The sequence below is a fragment of the Archocentrus centrarchus genome, unplaced genomic scaffold, assembly GCF_007364275.1.
Source record: "Archocentrus centrarchus isolate MPI-CPG fArcCen1 unplaced genomic scaffold, fArcCen1 scaffold_32_ctg1, whole genome shotgun sequence".
NCBI classification, from domain to species: Eukaryota; Metazoa; Chordata; class Actinopteri; order Cichliformes; family Cichlidae; genus Archocentrus; species Archocentrus centrarchus.
The window spans coordinates 3,785,616-3,803,714 of record NW_022060260.1 but is presented as its reverse complement, the minus strand read 5'-3'; the positions used below and the strand labels follow the sequence as shown (position 1 = coordinate 3,803,714).

The 18,099-nt window shown below is 41.0% G+C and overlaps 1 protein-coding gene across 1 annotated transcript in view; it reads right to left on the bottom strand.

The window, feature by feature from the left end:
• The window catches only part of lrrk1 (leucine-rich repeat kinase 1), a 117,535-nt gene that overhangs the window by 78,203 nt on the left and 21,233 nt on the right, over positions 1–18,099 (bottom strand). The window contains 3 exon segments of the mRNA XM_030724165.1: positions 1,540–1,719; positions 2,460–2,631; positions 9,839–10,029. Of these exon segments, the coding sequence (XP_030580025.1) occupies positions 1,540–1,719; positions 2,460–2,631; positions 9,839–10,029 (543 nt within the window).

Sequence of the window (18,099 nt, the reverse complement as noted above, 5' to 3'; positions counted from 1 at the left end):
ACCAAGACCTTTGTTTTTCCCCCAGGGAAGGTCTTGCTTCTTTTAGCAAGAGAATACCTGACCACATTCTGCAGGTATTACAACAGTATGGCCCAGTAAGGAAGGGTGGGTCTGTCCTGTTGCCAACCTGTCAACCACTAAAAACGTTTGGAGTATTATGAAGTAAAAGAAAATGTGACCAAGGAAGCCTCAAACTGCAGCTGAAATCCTATCAGTCAAGAATGGGAACAGAGATTTCTTTAAACTCTACAACAATTCCCCCAGTTTCCAAATGCTTTATGTGTGTTTCAAATTGGAATAGGAAACGAGTGTCTTTCACAACTTGTTGTGTTCCTAGCATCAAATTCATAATTAACATAAATTTAATAAATAAAACCTCTTAATTTCAATATTTGATATGTTATTATGCACTTTTTTCCACAAAAATGAAATGATCATTGTATTCTTTACATTTTACACAGTAGTCCAACTTTTTTTTGATTGCTTATATCCCTTTATGTATGCAGTTGAAAATATACATCCATAGCACAATGGCACACAAATAAATTCCTTGGCTAAGCTATTAGACTGCTTAGATTAAATGCCATAGCATTTTAGCAATAAGTAATTTAGCAATTAATGCAGTTGGTGGTTTGATTCCTGGCTGCTCCAGTCTGCATGCCAAAGTATCTTTATCGGTGTTTCCCATACTCCCCATCAGAGTGTGAATGCACGTGCAAATTAGACAGAAAGCACTTAGATATAGAAAAAAGTGCTTGTATGAATGTATGTGTGAATGCAAATGTGTTGTATAAAATGCTCTGAGTGCTCAATTAGCGTGGAAAAGCACTATTTAAGAACTAATCCGTTTACCATTTATACATTAGCTTGTTTTTTGTTTTATGTTATAGTTCTGCTTGTATAGAGTGCTTCAAGAATGAGTGTTACAACCTGGAAATGACTTAGTATCTTACACTTCTGTTCTGATCTTGAAGTAAAAAAAATAACTAAGGATTTATTAATATACAAAATCAGCTCACACACACACACACACACACACACACACACACACACACACACACACACACACACACACACACACACACACACACACACACACACACACACACACACACACACACAACACAATTCTACACAGAACTTGTACAAAGAACAAGAACATAAGCCTGGAATTAAACAGAGGGTTCTGCTCTCCTCAAGACATTTTCAGTCTGGAACAGCCTAGAAAACCCTGTGTGTCATTGTATTCAAAAACACACATTGTCCCATCTGACCTGACACAATTCAGATTCCATTGAAAAGCCCACATCATTCAAAACAGAACAGTAGCAGCACATAATCTCTAACCCTCATCATTCAAACATTATCTGGGACACTGAAGATTTAGTTTCAGTTTCTAGCCCCAGCTGTCTGGGGAGTTTGTGCTAAACAAAAAGAGACAAGAATATTGAAGTTATTTCTCAGAATGAAAAATGCTTTTCTTTTGAATTTGTGCATTGCTCTGCTGATTTTTAATCTCTATTGTGTGTATCTCCTTACTTGCTTGTGCAGCAGCATACAACGGCTGGCCAGTGATGACAGCAAATTCATCGCTGTGGATTGCAAAGTCCTTGGCATCAGCATCATAGCTATGAACCAGCAGATGAACTACGTCCAGGTGACCCTGCTGGCAAGATTTGGCCAGCATCCAATTGAGCAAATCTCTCCTCAGGGATGGACCTGGCAAGATCAGAGTAGTTAGAAGAGGATTTTTTTTTCCTTCCTTCCTTCCTTCCTTCCTTCCTTCCATCCATCCATTATATCTCTGGATTATATTATTTCCTAGTGATATTTTTTTTTTTTTGAGAACTTGATAAGGACGTCAAATACAATTAACAGGCTCTGTGTTTAAAATGTTTTTAACCACTAAATCATGCACACCTGGCTATATTAATAATAATAATAATTTAAAAAACAAATTGTAAGGGCAGATACTCTGTTTTCTGTTCAGTCCAAGACAACCTTAATAACACCATGATTACATCACCAGTAATTTTCTTAGGTTTAAACAGCTTCTGTGGATGTACTGGGGCTTATAGAGCATTTTTTTTGTTTGCTTTGTTTTGTTTTGCATTTTTTTGGCCACAGAGGCTTTTGTCTGCAGTGGAGGGAGACAGGAAATGGGGGAGGGATACAGGGGAAGACACGCGGGCAAGCTGGCGACGGGCCGGGACTCAAGCCTGCACCGCCCGCACTGCAACGCAGCATATGTATGTGGTCACCTGCACCACCACTGAGCCGCCCGGGCGCTCCTTACATAGCAGTTTTAACAATAATAAGAGAAATCAGATTCAGTGTTTCACCACTAAAAGACTTTAACTGGTCTTTCATCTTATAATAAATAATTATTAGCAAAATAATGCATCATGAATCCTTGTATCCACATATCAAGAATGTTGAACTGTATCTTGTATTCCTACCAGGTATAGAATCCAGTAGCTCTTTGACCAGGTTTGTGTGTCCATAGTGTGCTGCTAGGATGGCTGGGTTGCTGTTAGATGGCTCCTGGGGCACAGCGATACAGGCTTCTTTGAGGAGGTAGCATACACTCTGTAGGTCACCATGCTGAGAGGCCAGACACAGGAGACGTACCTGTTTAAAAAAAACAACAAAAAACCCAACCCATCACTGAAGGAGATATCCTCCAGTCATTACAATCGTGTTTCATAACATCTTATTACCTTGTGAAAAACAATCTTGCCCTTATTTGGAGGCCTGAAATGATCCACTTCAGATAAATACAAGTGTACTAAACATCCAGGAATATGAACATCATGTTGAACATCTTTGAAGAGTAAAGAAAACATATGCAAAATTTTTCCCTCAACTCCTTGTGGTTTCAGAGTATGTAGGGAAGACTGGGGAACCTTGATCTGGGTTTTTGGTTTTTAGCCTCTAATCCAAAACCTGAAAGCAATCATAGTGAATGAATGAATAAATGAAGGTTTTATTGCCATGTGGGTGAACAAGTTCACACATTGGAAATTGCAGTTAACAGAGCACCCATCCAAGAATATAACAAACACAAACACGGGGGGACAGGTGTCCTGAGGTCATGCAGCCGACTTGCAGCGCTACCTTTAGCAGGAGGTACAGAAAGAGATACACTGGGATAGGTAGGTTCAAAAAAATCATCTCGTACTGTATTCATTAAAAACACCGTACAAGGTTCCAAAAAACACCTCAGCAAAAGCATATTTGCACATTTAAAGCCAGGATAGCAATATGGTGGGTAAGGTCAGGTCAGGAGGGGATGCAGACAGAGACGAGAGGGTGGGGGCATTGTGGAGCCCAGATGCCAGCTCCTAGCCAAAACAGTTCGCTGATAGTGATGGAAATTCATCAGCGGCCGTGGTACACCAGATCCAGCTTCACAAATTACAGAGAGGGTTGAGGGGGAGAGCGACCGTCACACATAGCCCTGGAGAGATATGATTGCCAGCCCAAGGCCGGCTAGGGAGCCGAATTCTTGATAATGAAGATGTTGTTTTGGAACAGGCTGCTTGTTTTTTTTCCAACAGCCTTCAGTCTCACTGGGGAACCCATTCAGTAAATCCAATATTCCAAATTCATTAGTTACCGTCCTCACTGTGCAGAACCGAACCTTATCTCAAGGTCAAACCCCTCTCGCCTGCGAGCACGTTCTACTCACTAACTCTACGGCTCAGGTCCAACAGGCTTTGAGTCTGAGTTTGTACGGCTCTGGACAGCCCGTCCACCTGGGTCGGCAGCCTCTGCAGATGTCGAACTGCCGCCCAGATTTTCTTGATTTCCCAGTAAATCAGGTATCCTCTGAGCCCAAACAGAAAAGATACCGCTACCAAATGGCCAAATATGTAGGCGTCTTCCACGTCTTCAACCTCGAGAGCCGAGAAGCACACAGGTCTCCACGAGCTCCAAGAATCGATGACGTATCCAACTGGGTCTGTTCCACTCGGACACGCAGGCTCCCCTTTCCCCGATCTCATAGTGGAAAAAATTCGATCAATGGTGTTGAAGGCCCAGTTTGCCAGATCCATGTTGCTCTCAATCTTATTCTTATTCGGACAGTGTGTGAGAGATGCTCTCACAGCAAGCAGCAAGAGGAGAGATGGGGAGGGCAGGGAGAGAGGTAGAATGCAACCGTCTCCGTCAAGAGCAGGAAGATGATCATAAATTTTGATCAAATGTTGAAGCCTTCAGCGTCATCCTCATCAGAGCCTTCAGAGTCCCCGCAGCTGCCTCTTCAGTCTTCAGCATCTGCATCAGCTGCAGCAATGTCTCATCAGTCTTCAGAGTCAGCTGCTGGAGTGCCTCAACCAGAGCCTTCACTCTCAGGGTCTTCACCCGAGTGTTCAGCGTCGTCTACAGCAATGTCTTTATCTGAGTCTTCAGCCTTCTGCAGCTTTTGCTGCAATGCCTCTTCTTCAGTCTTCAGCGTCAGCTGCTACAGGACCTCCACCCATAAATGCTACCCGAGCAACTGGCACCTCCTCCAAAGCCACTGCTAGAACTGCACAAGCCACCCCCAAAGTAGCCCCAGCTGTCGGAGGAGACGGCTTCGTGCCCTGCACCGCAACCCCAGCCTGTGCAACCGGAGCATCCTATGTTGCTGATGCCAGGTTTCTGCAGCCTATTCTAGCCATGGCTGGCACAGAGACTTGTGATAGGTCTCGCTCTTCCTGAGAGTCTGAGGCCTTCTGAGCACCCCACTCTACCTGAGCCTGAGTCTTCCGTGTATCCGGAGTGCCTGGAGCCGATAGGTCCCACTCCACACAGGTGTCCTGAACCCGAGCCAGAGTCTTGTCCACCATTGACCTCTGGAGAAGTTTTGTCTTCTCCGTCACGGGTTCTGAAGAAGTTCCATCATTTCTGCATGCAGACGCCAGCCTCCCGCCAAGCCACTCCAGGAGTCGTGCCACTACAATCCGCCACTGGTCTCCAGAGCATCTCCATCTCCGCCACTGGTCTCATGGCCTCCTCCTGTTCTGCTTTATTTCTGCCTCTGGCCACGTGGCCAGACTCCAGAGCATTACCTTTTCCGCCACTCCTGATCTGCTTTGTCTCAGTTTTTTAGTTTTATTACTTTTTACGTTTATTTATGTTATCAGCCACAATAAAGGTTCGCTTTTTGTTAATCCTTGACTACCTGCCTGAGTCCTGCATTTGGGTCCTCACACACGCCCCATGGTCTGATTTTGCAGACCGTGATGGTAAATAGTAAAGGGACTAGTTCTTATATAGAGCTTTTCTGCTCTTACTGAGCAGTGAGGGCGCTTATACAACACGTTTGCATTTAGCCATTCACACCCATTCATACAAGCACTTCCATCTGAATCTAAGCTAAGTGCTTTTATTGTCTAACAGTCACACACATTCATACTCCAGCCACTTGGGGTTCAGTATTTTGCCCAAGGATACTTTGTCATGCAGGCTGGAGCAGCCAGGGATTGAACCGCCAACCTTCCAAGTAGTAGATGATCTCCTGAGCTACAGCCACACAGTCTGCTTATAAGTTTTGTCCCGCTCACTGGATGCAGCTTACTAATTTGATCATGGAGGACCGTCAGGTTGGAGAGACAAAGTTGCTTCTTTCTGCTAGTTTGATTCCTTGAAAGTGATACTATTTCATATAGATATGTTGGACCACTTAAGAATGCTATTTCTATTTTCAATATCTGTTTTTTGCAGAGGATGTGATTCTGTTGTCTTCATCAGGTGGTGGACTCCTCAAACTGGAGTGGTTAACAGCCCAGTTTTAAGTGATGGATATGAGAATTAGCACCTCAAAGTCTGAGGAGCCCCTGTATAAATTTATGTATATACCCATTCACACCCGACAAAGAAACATTTTTGCAAGCTTGGTGACTCTGCCCCAAAATAAAATTTATATTTTTTCCCCCACACAAGTTTTCCTACTATGCATACACACAGTTTCACAACATTACAACAGCAGAAAGTTGTGAGACCTCTAGCCAGTTATGAAGCTCTACTGTCTTGGTGCAATGGCTAATATGTTTCCTGTTTTACCTGTTGACTGGCTCTAAAAAAATTGAGGAAGAACAATAAAAAAGCATTTTTAGCATTCTCTGATTGACATGTCTCCTTATATGTCACTTGTAGTATAGGTGAGACTGACTGGAATATAGTTAGTTCTGCAGGTGTTCCATTATAAGTAGCCTAGACACCAAATGCATCTGGTAGCTCCTGCTACATTTGCTCTGGCAGAATGTTTCTGACCCTCCCCAACAAACATTTTCACCTTTCTTTGCTCTAGCCACACAGTCTGTCTTTTAAAATATCTGTGATAGAATGAGTCCATGTAAAGGGCTCAATTCATTTCAGCATCGTATTGTAATACTGCTGCAACAAGTCAGTTCATGAAAATTCTTCCCTCCTACATATTCCACAATCAGCTGTAAGTGATATTAGTTCAGGAACCACAGCCACAAAGTGCCAGACCACATAAAGTTACAGTGCAGAGTCACTGAGTGCTGAGGCTCATAGTGCATCAAAATCATCCATGCTCTGCTGACTCAATGACTGCAGAATTCCAAACCTTAATTAACATCAGCATAAAACTGTGAGCTGGGAGTTTCTTCATGGCTGAGTAGCTCCTATAACAGTAAAGTGTAGGTGGCTGAGTACCTTTTACTGCTGTGCTGATAAATGTATATATTTTTATACATTCTCTTATTTTCTGTCTTTTTAATACATTTTATTTTCTGTATATATTATACATACTGTTTTAATTTCTGTATATTTTTAGATTATATTAGATTATTATATTATTATTTTAGAAAGTCTGACTTTCTATTGCATGGTACTGAAAAGGAGTGGCCCTCCAATCTCATTGTACACCCTGTATAATGACAATAAAGGCATTCTATTCTATTCTTACACATTAATTTCCCCTGGGGGATGTCACGATCTGCTGCAGCAGGCAAAGCAGAGGACCCCAATGCAGGACTCTCGAGGCTCGAATTATGTTTAACTCAACTTTATTAAATAAAATCAAAGCACCAAAAACTGGACGGGAGACAGCTACACAAGAAGAGTCGAAAACTTGAAATACAAAGCTCACAGCAGTGACACAGCAGCAAAGAACAGAAAAACTGAGGGGTTAAGTGCACACACTAGGTAATCAGGGCAAGTGGAAACAACAGGAACAACAGGTGAAACAAATGAAACTAATAACACAGAGGAAGCAAAACTAAACACAAGGTACATGGAAGATGAGACTGTCAAAATAACACAGAAGTAACCAAACTAGGAGGACTGGGACAAAGAGACACAGGAAGACAAGGACCAAGGAAAACAGAATGAAAAGCAATAATTAAACCCAAAGACGGAATATAAAACTACAACAAACTGAGAACCTATACAGAGAAAAAAACTAAGAAACACAACCCAAAAAATACAACAAAAACAGAACTACACAAAAAGGACTCAAAACACTGCACCAGGACCATGACAGGGGATCAATAAAGTATCTATCTATCGTTGAAGTCTAGGCTCTGACAGGCCAATCCATGACTGTGTGTTTTTTCTATCCAGGCATGCTTTTACTGCTGTGCTGATAAATGAATTTTGACAAGATCTCCAACACCATTAGCTAAATGCAGCCCCAAACCATCAAGCAGCCATTTTACGTAGCTGTATCTGTAAGTGTTTTGTTAAAAGCAATCCAAACTCTCCTGTTTAAGAAGTGTACTGCTTTTTTGCACTTCAGTAAGTGACTGGGTAAACTAAGGTTCATAATCTTAGTTGCTTCAGAAAGTACCTCTTCAATTTCTGCATTGGATTTTAAACTGATAACCTTTTCCCACCATTCTACACTGAAAAGACCACAGTGAGACTCGTATCTTTCTTGCACCAAAGTATTCAAATACTTTTTCAAGTACATTATAGAAGGCCCTATAGCAATAACAGCTTTGAGTCTTTTGATATGTGAATTTATCAGCATATCTAATTTTTCCTAGCAGATAGCCACAAGCTCCATTAGACTAATTAGGAAGTGTCTGTGAAGTGGTAATTATCTTGACACCATTTAGATTTATCTCACAATCCTATCAGTTCTTTACTTTCACATCCTTTTTTAGATTATAATTTCAGACTTATTGAATACTGGGTCCAGTACAATGAGTACAGGCTCCAATCTCATGTTGTGAAATTTGTTCAGTGTAAATTCTGTCCTATATGTACCCATATCTTTTTTTTTTTTTTTACAGAAAATAGCGCAGACATAAATCCTTTGAGTATTTTAGGAACAGTGTCATCGCATAGTCCATCTGTCCCTCGCTCGTCACAGGGGTAGCAGCCTAAGCAGAGAAACCCAAACCAAAATCTGCCAAGCCACCTCCTCCAGCTCATCCAGGGGAACACAGAGGCGTTCCCTGGTCAACCGAGAGACATAATCTCACCATGTCCTGGGCCTATCCCGGGGCCTCCTCCCAGTAGGACATGCCTGGAACACCTCACTGAGGAGGTGACCAGCTCAACTGGCTCCTTTCAATGTGGAGGAATAGCGGCTCTACTCTAAGTCCCTCTAAAATGAGTGAAAGTCTCGCCCTCTCTCTAAGGATGCACCCAGGCACCCTTCGGAGAGACCTCATTTCTGTCACTTGTGTCCACAGTCTCATTCTTTCATCATTATCCTGAGCTTGTGACCATAGTTGAGGACAGGGATGTAAACTGACGGGTAAATCAAAAGCTTTGCTTTTGTGCTCTTCACCACAATAGACAGGTACAGCGTCCACGTCACTGCAGACACTGCACTAATCAATCTATCAGTCTCCTGGCTCCCTCACTCATGAACAAGACACCAAGATACTTAAACTCCTGCACTTCGGGCAGCAACTCATCCCTGACCTAGAGTGGCAAGCAGCTGCTTTTTGTGTCCCTTAAAATTACTGACAGAATCTGTGGCAAATGGCAGCCCTGGCAGAGTTCAGTACCAACCAGGAACAGGTCCCACTTTTTGCTGGTAATGCGGACCAAGTTCTCACTGTAGCTTTACAGGGACCAAATGACATTATACCCTTTTTCTGCTGAGAACCATGGCCTCACACTTGGATTCTCACTAACTGTCCTGTCGCTTCACACTCTGTTTCAAACCACTCTGGGGAGAGTTGATGAAGCCAAGAGAACCACGCCATTTGCAAAAAGCAGAGACAAGATCCTGAGGCTACTAAGGTGGAAAGCTTTCATACTTGGCTCTGACTAGAAAACAGAATCAGTGACAAAGGGCAGCCCTGGAGAAGTCCAACACCCACCAGGAATGAGTCCAGCAATGTGGACCAAGCTATTACTGCAGTCGTACAGGGACCAAATGGCTCGGAACAATCAGCCAGACACCCCATACTCCCCTTATGAGTGGCTCAGTCCTTGAAAATTTGGAAATTCAACAAACATTACCCCTCTCATTTTCCTTTTCAGTATAACTCTAACACACTGTACGTACAAAGTCATCACCAATAACTCCAAAAGTAGAAGCTGCACAAAAGTAGGCAGTACTGTTGTTTAGATTTCACAGGTGTAACATAATGAAATTACAGATGACTGCATGTGTATGTATACACTTAAAGAATGTCAGCTGATATGTTGAAATTGGAATTTAGTAGCCTCCAAGCTCTACTTTTTCAAATTGTAATTGGCCAATCATTACATTTCGATTATCATTACTGTATGTACAGTAGCCTATCTGCTGATCAAGGTAGAAAATTACCAGCATACCCTCGTAACACTAGATAAAACTTTGGATAACGCATAATATTATATTTATGATTATAGCTTAACCAGCAGTGTAGCTGATACTCACCCCATCAATGCGGGGTGTCCCGGTACTGCACACCACACAGCATGCTTGTTTAATCAGCTCCCCGGCAACATCTTCCTTTCCCTTTTCATATGCTGCCTGGATGTTTTCCAAAGTGGGTAAAGGAAACAGTGAAGCGCTGGACCCAGTACCCTCCACCAATGACGCCTTTGCTCCCATATCCTCCTCAGGGCCTGCAGGTACAGAGGACAGTCAAAGAGTGAAAAGAGTGGTTAAAAAAGTGTTTGCAACTAAGAACTGGAACATACAGAGACTTGTGACAACATGCTGCACTTTGAACACTCTATAGAACTCTAGCCCTGTTAACCGTAAATGGACTAGTTCGTATATAGCACTTTCCTACTCTAGAACTTCATACAACATGTTTGCATTTACCCATTCATACAAGCACTGGTTTCTATTTCAAAGCGCTTTCTATCTAACATTCACACACATTCATACTCCGACAGTTGCATCGGAGAGCAACTTGGGGTTCAGTATCTTGCCCAAGGATACTTTGGCATGCAGACTGGAGCAGCCAGGAATCGAACTACCAACCTTCCGATTAATAGATGAGCTTAATAGAATGTTCTCATATCATAATCTATAGTGTATCTCACTGGATTAGTGCAGTCTGAGAAAGACTAAAAGCATCTGGTGGCAGGTGTTAAGAAGCACTTGTTACTATACTTATATACATTATTAAAAGATACTATTTAAAGGGCAAAAAAAACCCCAAATACTAGTCCTCTTAAACAGTGTCAATAGTAAAGATTTAGCTCAAGTTTTATTTATTCAATGAAAATTTCTTGAAATATTAAAAAATACATTCAACTATGTCTATAAAGACAAGATGCCCATAAAATTAAAAGACAAATGTATTTAAACACCTACCAAAACAACTAAGTGAGCGACTGAACTCAAATAAAGAAAATTATGGAAGTGGCAGAAAACATAAGTTGGGGGGGGTGGGTGGATGTATAATTCACATAAGTTTTATTTCCACTCTTTATTTAGCTTCATTTCATGTTCTGGGTTAGGTTTAGGCACCAAAACTACTTGGTTCGGTTCAGGAAAAGATAAGTGGTATCACAGTATCATAGCAAATTGACAAAATTTAGACAGTGAAAAAAGTAAAGCAAAAAGCAGATGCTCTTCTTTCAATTAAGCTGATTTAGAGTAATATGCTGTATATGTAGTGCACAGCATGAAAATACCAATAGAGGGCAGTCTCAACTTAACCTTACATTACAACCCCAGGTATCTTTCAGTACAGGCTGACAAAGAGTAAGAGCTCTGTTTAGTCGAGTATTCCTTTAACCTTCCATCCTTTCTTTACCCTTTTCAGGGTCACTGGGAGGGGGGCTAGAGCCTATTCCAACTATCATAGGGCGAGAGGCAGAGTACACCCTGTACAGGTCGCCAGTCTGTCGCAGGGCTAACACAGAGACACAGACAACCATTCACACTCACACCTGTGGGCAATTTAGAGTAACCAATTAACCTAACCTCAGTAACTGCATGTCTTTGGACTGTGGGAGGAAACTGGAGGAAACCCACGCAAACACGAGAAGAACATGCAAATTCCACACAGAAAATCACAGGCCAAGATGGATTCGAATCTTTACAAAATAAGCCTTGATAAAGACATATCTTTATGTTCAGCTACTTTCAATACTACTCTCTCTGAGTTCACTTCAATAGTTACTTCCTACAAGCCATCTACACTACTCACAAAAAGTTAGGGATATTTGGCTTTTGGGTGAAATTTCAGGACGAGCCTAAAATGCATTCAAACCTTTACAGGTGAACTTAATGTGACCTTCTCTAAGCTTTTGAATGCACATGTCCAACTGTTAAATGTTTCAGAACTTTTTGCACAAGTTGCTGTTCTCTAACGAGGAGCTTAACGGCAAAATTCAGTTAGAGCTGGTGTTTAAACAGTCGTCCTCATCATGAACCAGGACATTTATTGGTCAATTCGAGGATCAAACACCTGTTGTGAATTTTGCCGTTAAGCTTGTGCTATGGCATCGCCCAGACCTCGCTTCAGCACCAAGGGGGTCACCCCACCCACCAGGACCTCGATTCATCCTTTAGCGACTTCTAGCAACTTTTGAGACAGCCGACAGTGAGTTTTCTTACACAAAAGTTGGCAACAGTGGTGAGCACCAATCACCAGATTACGCACAAATATACGGGCCAGCATAGAAGAAAACACAGCAGGAACATGTAGAATTAATGTACATACCCTCTGAATAAAATCCATCATATATGTCAAAATTTTCCCAAGTTTTTAAAAAATTTTTTAACAGAGCAAGGGATTTTCAACATAACATTTCTATACATACTAGCTTTCTTTGGAAAGCATAAATTATTCCTGCTCACAAAGCAGCAGATGGATGTACAAAGTTATTACAGTGTTTCCTAGTGTCAAGAACTGGTGTGAGAAGTTTAACCAGAAATTCAGAGACAGCGAAAGATTTAAAAGACTCCGGAAAGAAAACTAGAGAGATGTGTCTAAATACTCCAGAACAACTGCCAAAACCCTGCACAGGAAGAGACTGCATGGCTCCAAGCCAAGAAAATCTCTAGTTGTGTAAATTAGACACCTTCAAACCAGACTGAAGAATGCTAAGAACAACCTGAAGAAAGATTATGCATACTGGAAGTGTGTCCTTGGGCCAGATGAGACAAAACTAGAGCTCTTTGGCCATAGACACTGCTATATTTGGAGAAAGAAGGGAGAGGCATATAACGCAAAGAACACCGTCCTCACAGCAGAACACAGTGGTGGGAGTATGATGCTCTGGGTATGTTTCAGTGTGTCTGGAACTGTGAACCTTGTCAAGGTGGAAGGAATCATTAAATAAAAAAAAAAAGCATGTGAACATTCAGAGAAAAAAAAAAAAACCCTCAAAAAGTGTAACTGGGCCTGGGTTGTTGCTTTGTCTTCCAACATGACGACGCCCCAAAATATGCGCCACTCCTGGTAAAGAGCAACCTCCAGAAGAGTGAAGTGAACATTATTGACTGGCCTGCACAAAGCCCCACTTAGGAGATGAGACAACAAACATTTGCAGACTGTCATCCAGCAAAAAAAAAAAGGAACAAGGAAAAAAGAAAAATAAAGAAATACACAATTAACTATTAGCGTCAGGGGGCTAATAATTTTAACCCTGTTAATTTTTGGGTTTTGTGAAATAATTTCGTTTCTTTGTGCAAAGTAAAAATAATTTAAGCATCCAAAATAAAACTAGGATGTTTGGAAAAGCTGTGTTAAAAATTCCTTGCTCTGTTTAACAGCATTTCGGAAAAAAGAAATGACATTTTCATAGGGAGGATAATAATTCTGTCCTCATCTATACATACAATTAATTTTCTAGATCAAAATACTGCCCGATTGAGCATTTCATTTATTTCACTTTCCACTTTGCTCATTAACAACATCAATTATGGCCATTAACCAGGGGAAGGGGAGATCTTGTGGCTGCAGTCAACATTAAGCCTCAATTCTACTGCCATGTCTATGTCTACTCTGGTCCGCTCTACATTCATTTTGTGATCAAACGATGAGTGAAAGAGCTTGTACAGATGTGCACGTACCCGCCCTTTTTTTGTGACCGTGCATTTTGGGAAGAATTTACATTACAAAGCAACAACTACACATGCACCACAGGGGGCACACTTCAATAAAGTATAACAGGAATGACTACTTGTCCATCGGTTCTCCAGCTGTCCATTTCTGCAAAGGAGTAGGAATTAGTATTAAAGTCCAGATTTGGGAAAGCATTCTGCGCTTCTGTTGCCTTGTCTCAAAGTTCATGAATGGGTTTTTTTTGTTAGATGCTTTAAATAAGGTCAAGGTTCAATCACTACTCATTTTAACATCAATAGTTATGATAGGAATGTAAGTGAAACATATTTCATAATTTCTAAATACTCTATGACAATAAAGTACAATAAGACATTTTAAAGTGGACTGTCATCAAAGCCAGAGATCTCTTTATCTAGGGCTAATTTTCTTATCTTTTTCTGACAAGAGCTTTTGAACAGCAAGACGTGTTGCACGGTGGGAAGTCACTCCAAGATAACTGAAATAATATAAAAGCAGGTTATGAAAATGAAAGGCAAAAAGATGACCCTTTCAGCTGGTTGTTTCAAGAGTCTGACTTCCTTCAAGTCACCCCAAAACGTGGGTCATTTATGTAAGACAAATGCACAATGGTACAGTGAATCTTAATGCGTAATCACTTCAACATTACAACTCCAGCTGCCTGTGCTGAACAGGGCAAAGTTCTACCTTGGCATACAGTGGCTGGTCACCTGAGAGAATCTGGACTTGGTGCCACATCCGGCCCACGATATAATTATATACAGCCCACGAGATAATTTCATATGGCTATATTAATGGTAAATAGTCCTCCCACCAATTATACTATAAGTCCTACTATGCACTCCAACAGCTGCTGCGCTGGTCAAGACTTGTTTGTGGACGATACAACAGTTGTTGGTCTCATCAATAACAACAACGAGACCCACTATAGGACTGAAGTGAGCAGGCTGGCCATATGGTGCAGAGACAACAACTGCTCCCTAAATGTGGGGAAAACAAAAACAAAGGAGATGGTCATTGATTTTAAAAGATCACACATCCAGTACCCCCTCTGACCATCAATGGCTCTACAGCAGGGATCCTCAAATCCAGGCCTCGAGGTCCCGTGTCCTGCAGGTTTTAGATGTGTCCCTGATCCAACACACCTGAATCAAATGGCTGAATTACCTCCTCAGTATGTAGTCAAGTTCTCCAGAGTCCTGCTAATGACTTTTATATTTGACTCAGGTATGTTGCATCAGTGACACATCTAAAACCTGCAGGACACTGGCCCTTGACGCCTGGAGTTGAGGATCCCTGCTCTACAGTATCGCGGGTGAGTAGCACCAAATTTCGGAGTGTGCACATCTCAGATGATCACACCTGGACCACCAACTCTGCTGCACTGGCCAAAAAAAGCCCAACAAGGCCTTTACTTCCTGCACACTGAGGAGGACAAGAGCTCCAGCACCCATCATGGTCACTTTTTACAGGGGCATTGTTAAGAGCACCCTAACCATTTCAGAAGACCCTGTAACGCATAGTGAAGACTGCTGGAAAGATTATCAGCACCCCACTCCCCTCCTTCCAGGACATACACAACACCCACCTCGCCCACAGAGCGGCCAGCATTGTGGGCGATCCCACCCACCCACTCCTCACACAGTCCATCAGGGACAGTTTCTTCCACCAGGCTGTCAGGAAGCTGAACCCTTTGCCCTCTGCTACCAAGGACACTTGGTACACATCACAGTTTTTATTTGAAAAATTAGCAAATTTTCATCAGCTTGAAATATTATAATTTTTCCTGATGTTATTTTTGAAGAAAAATACAAGTTTATATTTAATTGGTTGAGGAAAAAGTTGCTGTATTCTGGCCATTCAAATTCATATTGCTGATTAAAATATTTTCAGTTTTAGACTGTTCAATAAATGTTAATCCTGTGTGGCCTGCAACTTGGTGGTGGCATGCATAGATGCAGCAATTCACTGTGTCGCCTGTGGTTGTTTTCATGTGCACTGTATGGGCACCTGACATCTTTCTGTTTGACAAATAACATCTACATCTAGCACGATCTTGTAAGGAGCAAAGGACGAGTTCCAGCTGAGTTTCTCTGCTCCCACAACATTACATCCGAGGTATCCCGGACCCAGAGCTCTTTGGGGAAGCAGCGGTGCAGAGAAAGGAAGCAGAAGCATTTGGACAAGAATTCTTTTCTTTTTGTTATTTTGTTTCTGTACACCACCACAGGAGATATTAAATCAAACAATCAAGATGTGCTTGAAGTGCAGACTTTGAGCTTTAATTCGACAAAAATACTGCATTAACTGTTTGGGGCTGAGAGGCTCAAAAGTAACTGGACAATTAATCTATTATGTGTCTTATGAATAAACACAACACAATCTTCCTTTTTTTTTTTTTTTTTTTTTTTAGATAAAAATGAATGGGATGTTTTTAAACAGCCAAGTCAGTAACTTGATCCCAGCTCTTCATGCTTTTCAGTTACTGAAGATAAAAAGTAAAGGCACAGAAACCAAAGATGCAGCAACTGAAGGCAGTAAATATATGTAAATATGTGATAATCATTTAGAAATCAATAACCACTACAGTATGAGGAGTTCTTTAAAACACTGACATGCAAACTAAGTTATCAGACACACTGATATAATAGCACAGAAATCCACATTAAGGAGAGGACTCCCAGCTGTAGGGGAACAGGCAGGTCCTATGCCTGGCAGTTGGGAACAATCCAGATGGAAACATTGTTTTCTTACTGTGGTTTCATTTGGATAGTGAAAATTCTAATACTGTATATATATTGTACACTTCTTGAGAAAAGTGATGATTGTGTGAAATTCACCTAATTTTACCACAAAATAATAAATTCTGCCCTGACAATGACGGTGAATCTAAACCTTACAGTCATCCAGACTGTTCCTTTTCATTTTGTCAGAGTTTGTCACTTATTCAATTGCCTTTCCACATTTTCCATTTTCTCTTACAAGTGAGTCTAAAATGCATTTGCATGCGTCACACAGCCCAGTGGGTTTTAAATGAATAATTCAGAAATACTGTCTGAGAAAGCCTGAGGAAGCGAAACCATTAGAACCACATTAGACCTAGAGACCTTCTGTCTGCCATTAATACTACACTATCACAGCTTTATACAACAAATACGGGAAAGCTAAAAGACGGCCTTAAGAACTGTAAGGCAGTCAACTTAACTCGTGTTATCAAATTGATCAAATCTGACTGTTGCTACAGGAATAAACACAAGTGGAGACAAAAATCAGTGTGATCAGTAGTTCAGTGTGAAGCTGAGTAAGAAGGAAGACTCATTAAAAACAAAATTAGAGGGAATCAGGATAATCTTTTTATTTAGAAGAAAGGATCCTCTTACAGAGATCACAATGACAAAAACCTAAGACTAATACGTCAGCTAGGGATGTGTTAAACCTTTTTTTTGTGCTACATCCCTGACAAACAAGCACGAGACCAAAGACTGGTGACCAGCCTTAAGTGAATGACTGTATGCATTGTATGAATTGTATTAATCGTTTATTATTGCAAATAAATATGAGAAAACAAAAAATCTTGACTACATAGAAAGATCCAGCATATTCACTTTAAACACCATATTTTCCTCCTTACACTACAGTCAAATTTAGTAAAGGAATGGCAGTCAACAAGTTACCATTACTGCAGTGGCACCTCCCTGCATGTACACATGTGAATGCAGGATGTCCTGAGAAGAATAACATTTTCTGTTTTACACTCTACTTAACTGCACCCTGGACAAAAATGTCTAGGACATCAGACAGAACCTTTACAGATCTTCAGTGCTGGTCTTAGATGCTGTAACTGAAGTACACAATAAAACAATATGGACAAAATAAAAAATGTAAAGTAGACAAATGTGTTCTTCATGAGTACTTTCAGAGACAATATATTTTACAATGGTTTAGCTCAGTTTTACATAGCTTACATCGTCAATCCAATGACAAATCCTGCCGCTCAGCAGTAGATACATTTTCTTTACAACTTGCCACTGTATCACACTGTATCACACTGTATCACACTATACCACACTATACCACACTAATGGTGGTGCCAATCAATAGCACCTAGACATCATTGTCTGTAGGTGATAAAAATTATGTACACAATATCTGTGTCTCAAAGACATCTTAATGCAAGTATAAATTAAAGCTTCAACTACAGCAACTCCTTCCTCCTTTTCAGGCCAGTAATCATATACTACGTAACAGGACTCACTCGCTTCTACATATTTTAATCCAAAATGATGATCTTAACCAAACCTTTTAGTTTTGCAGCGTTAATGTAACCAAACAGCAAACATGAAAACAAAGCTCAAACATTAAAAAAAAAAAATCAGACCCTAGTGTTCTGAATAAAAATGGTGTCAGCTTAACTGTCACTGCCTGTCACTTAGTGTTGGCTCTCACTGCGTTATCGTATCACTTCCTGTTCCTGTTACAAAGCACAGTGGTGTAGCGTGATCAATCTAAATGACGCCATAGTGTAATCTTCAAATGCTTTATCCAAAGCACAATCTCTGCTGAATTACTTGTAAATTATATTCACATTATTAACTTATTTTTTGTATTTTTAGGTATTTGCTAGCTTAGTGTAGCTATTAGTTTAGCG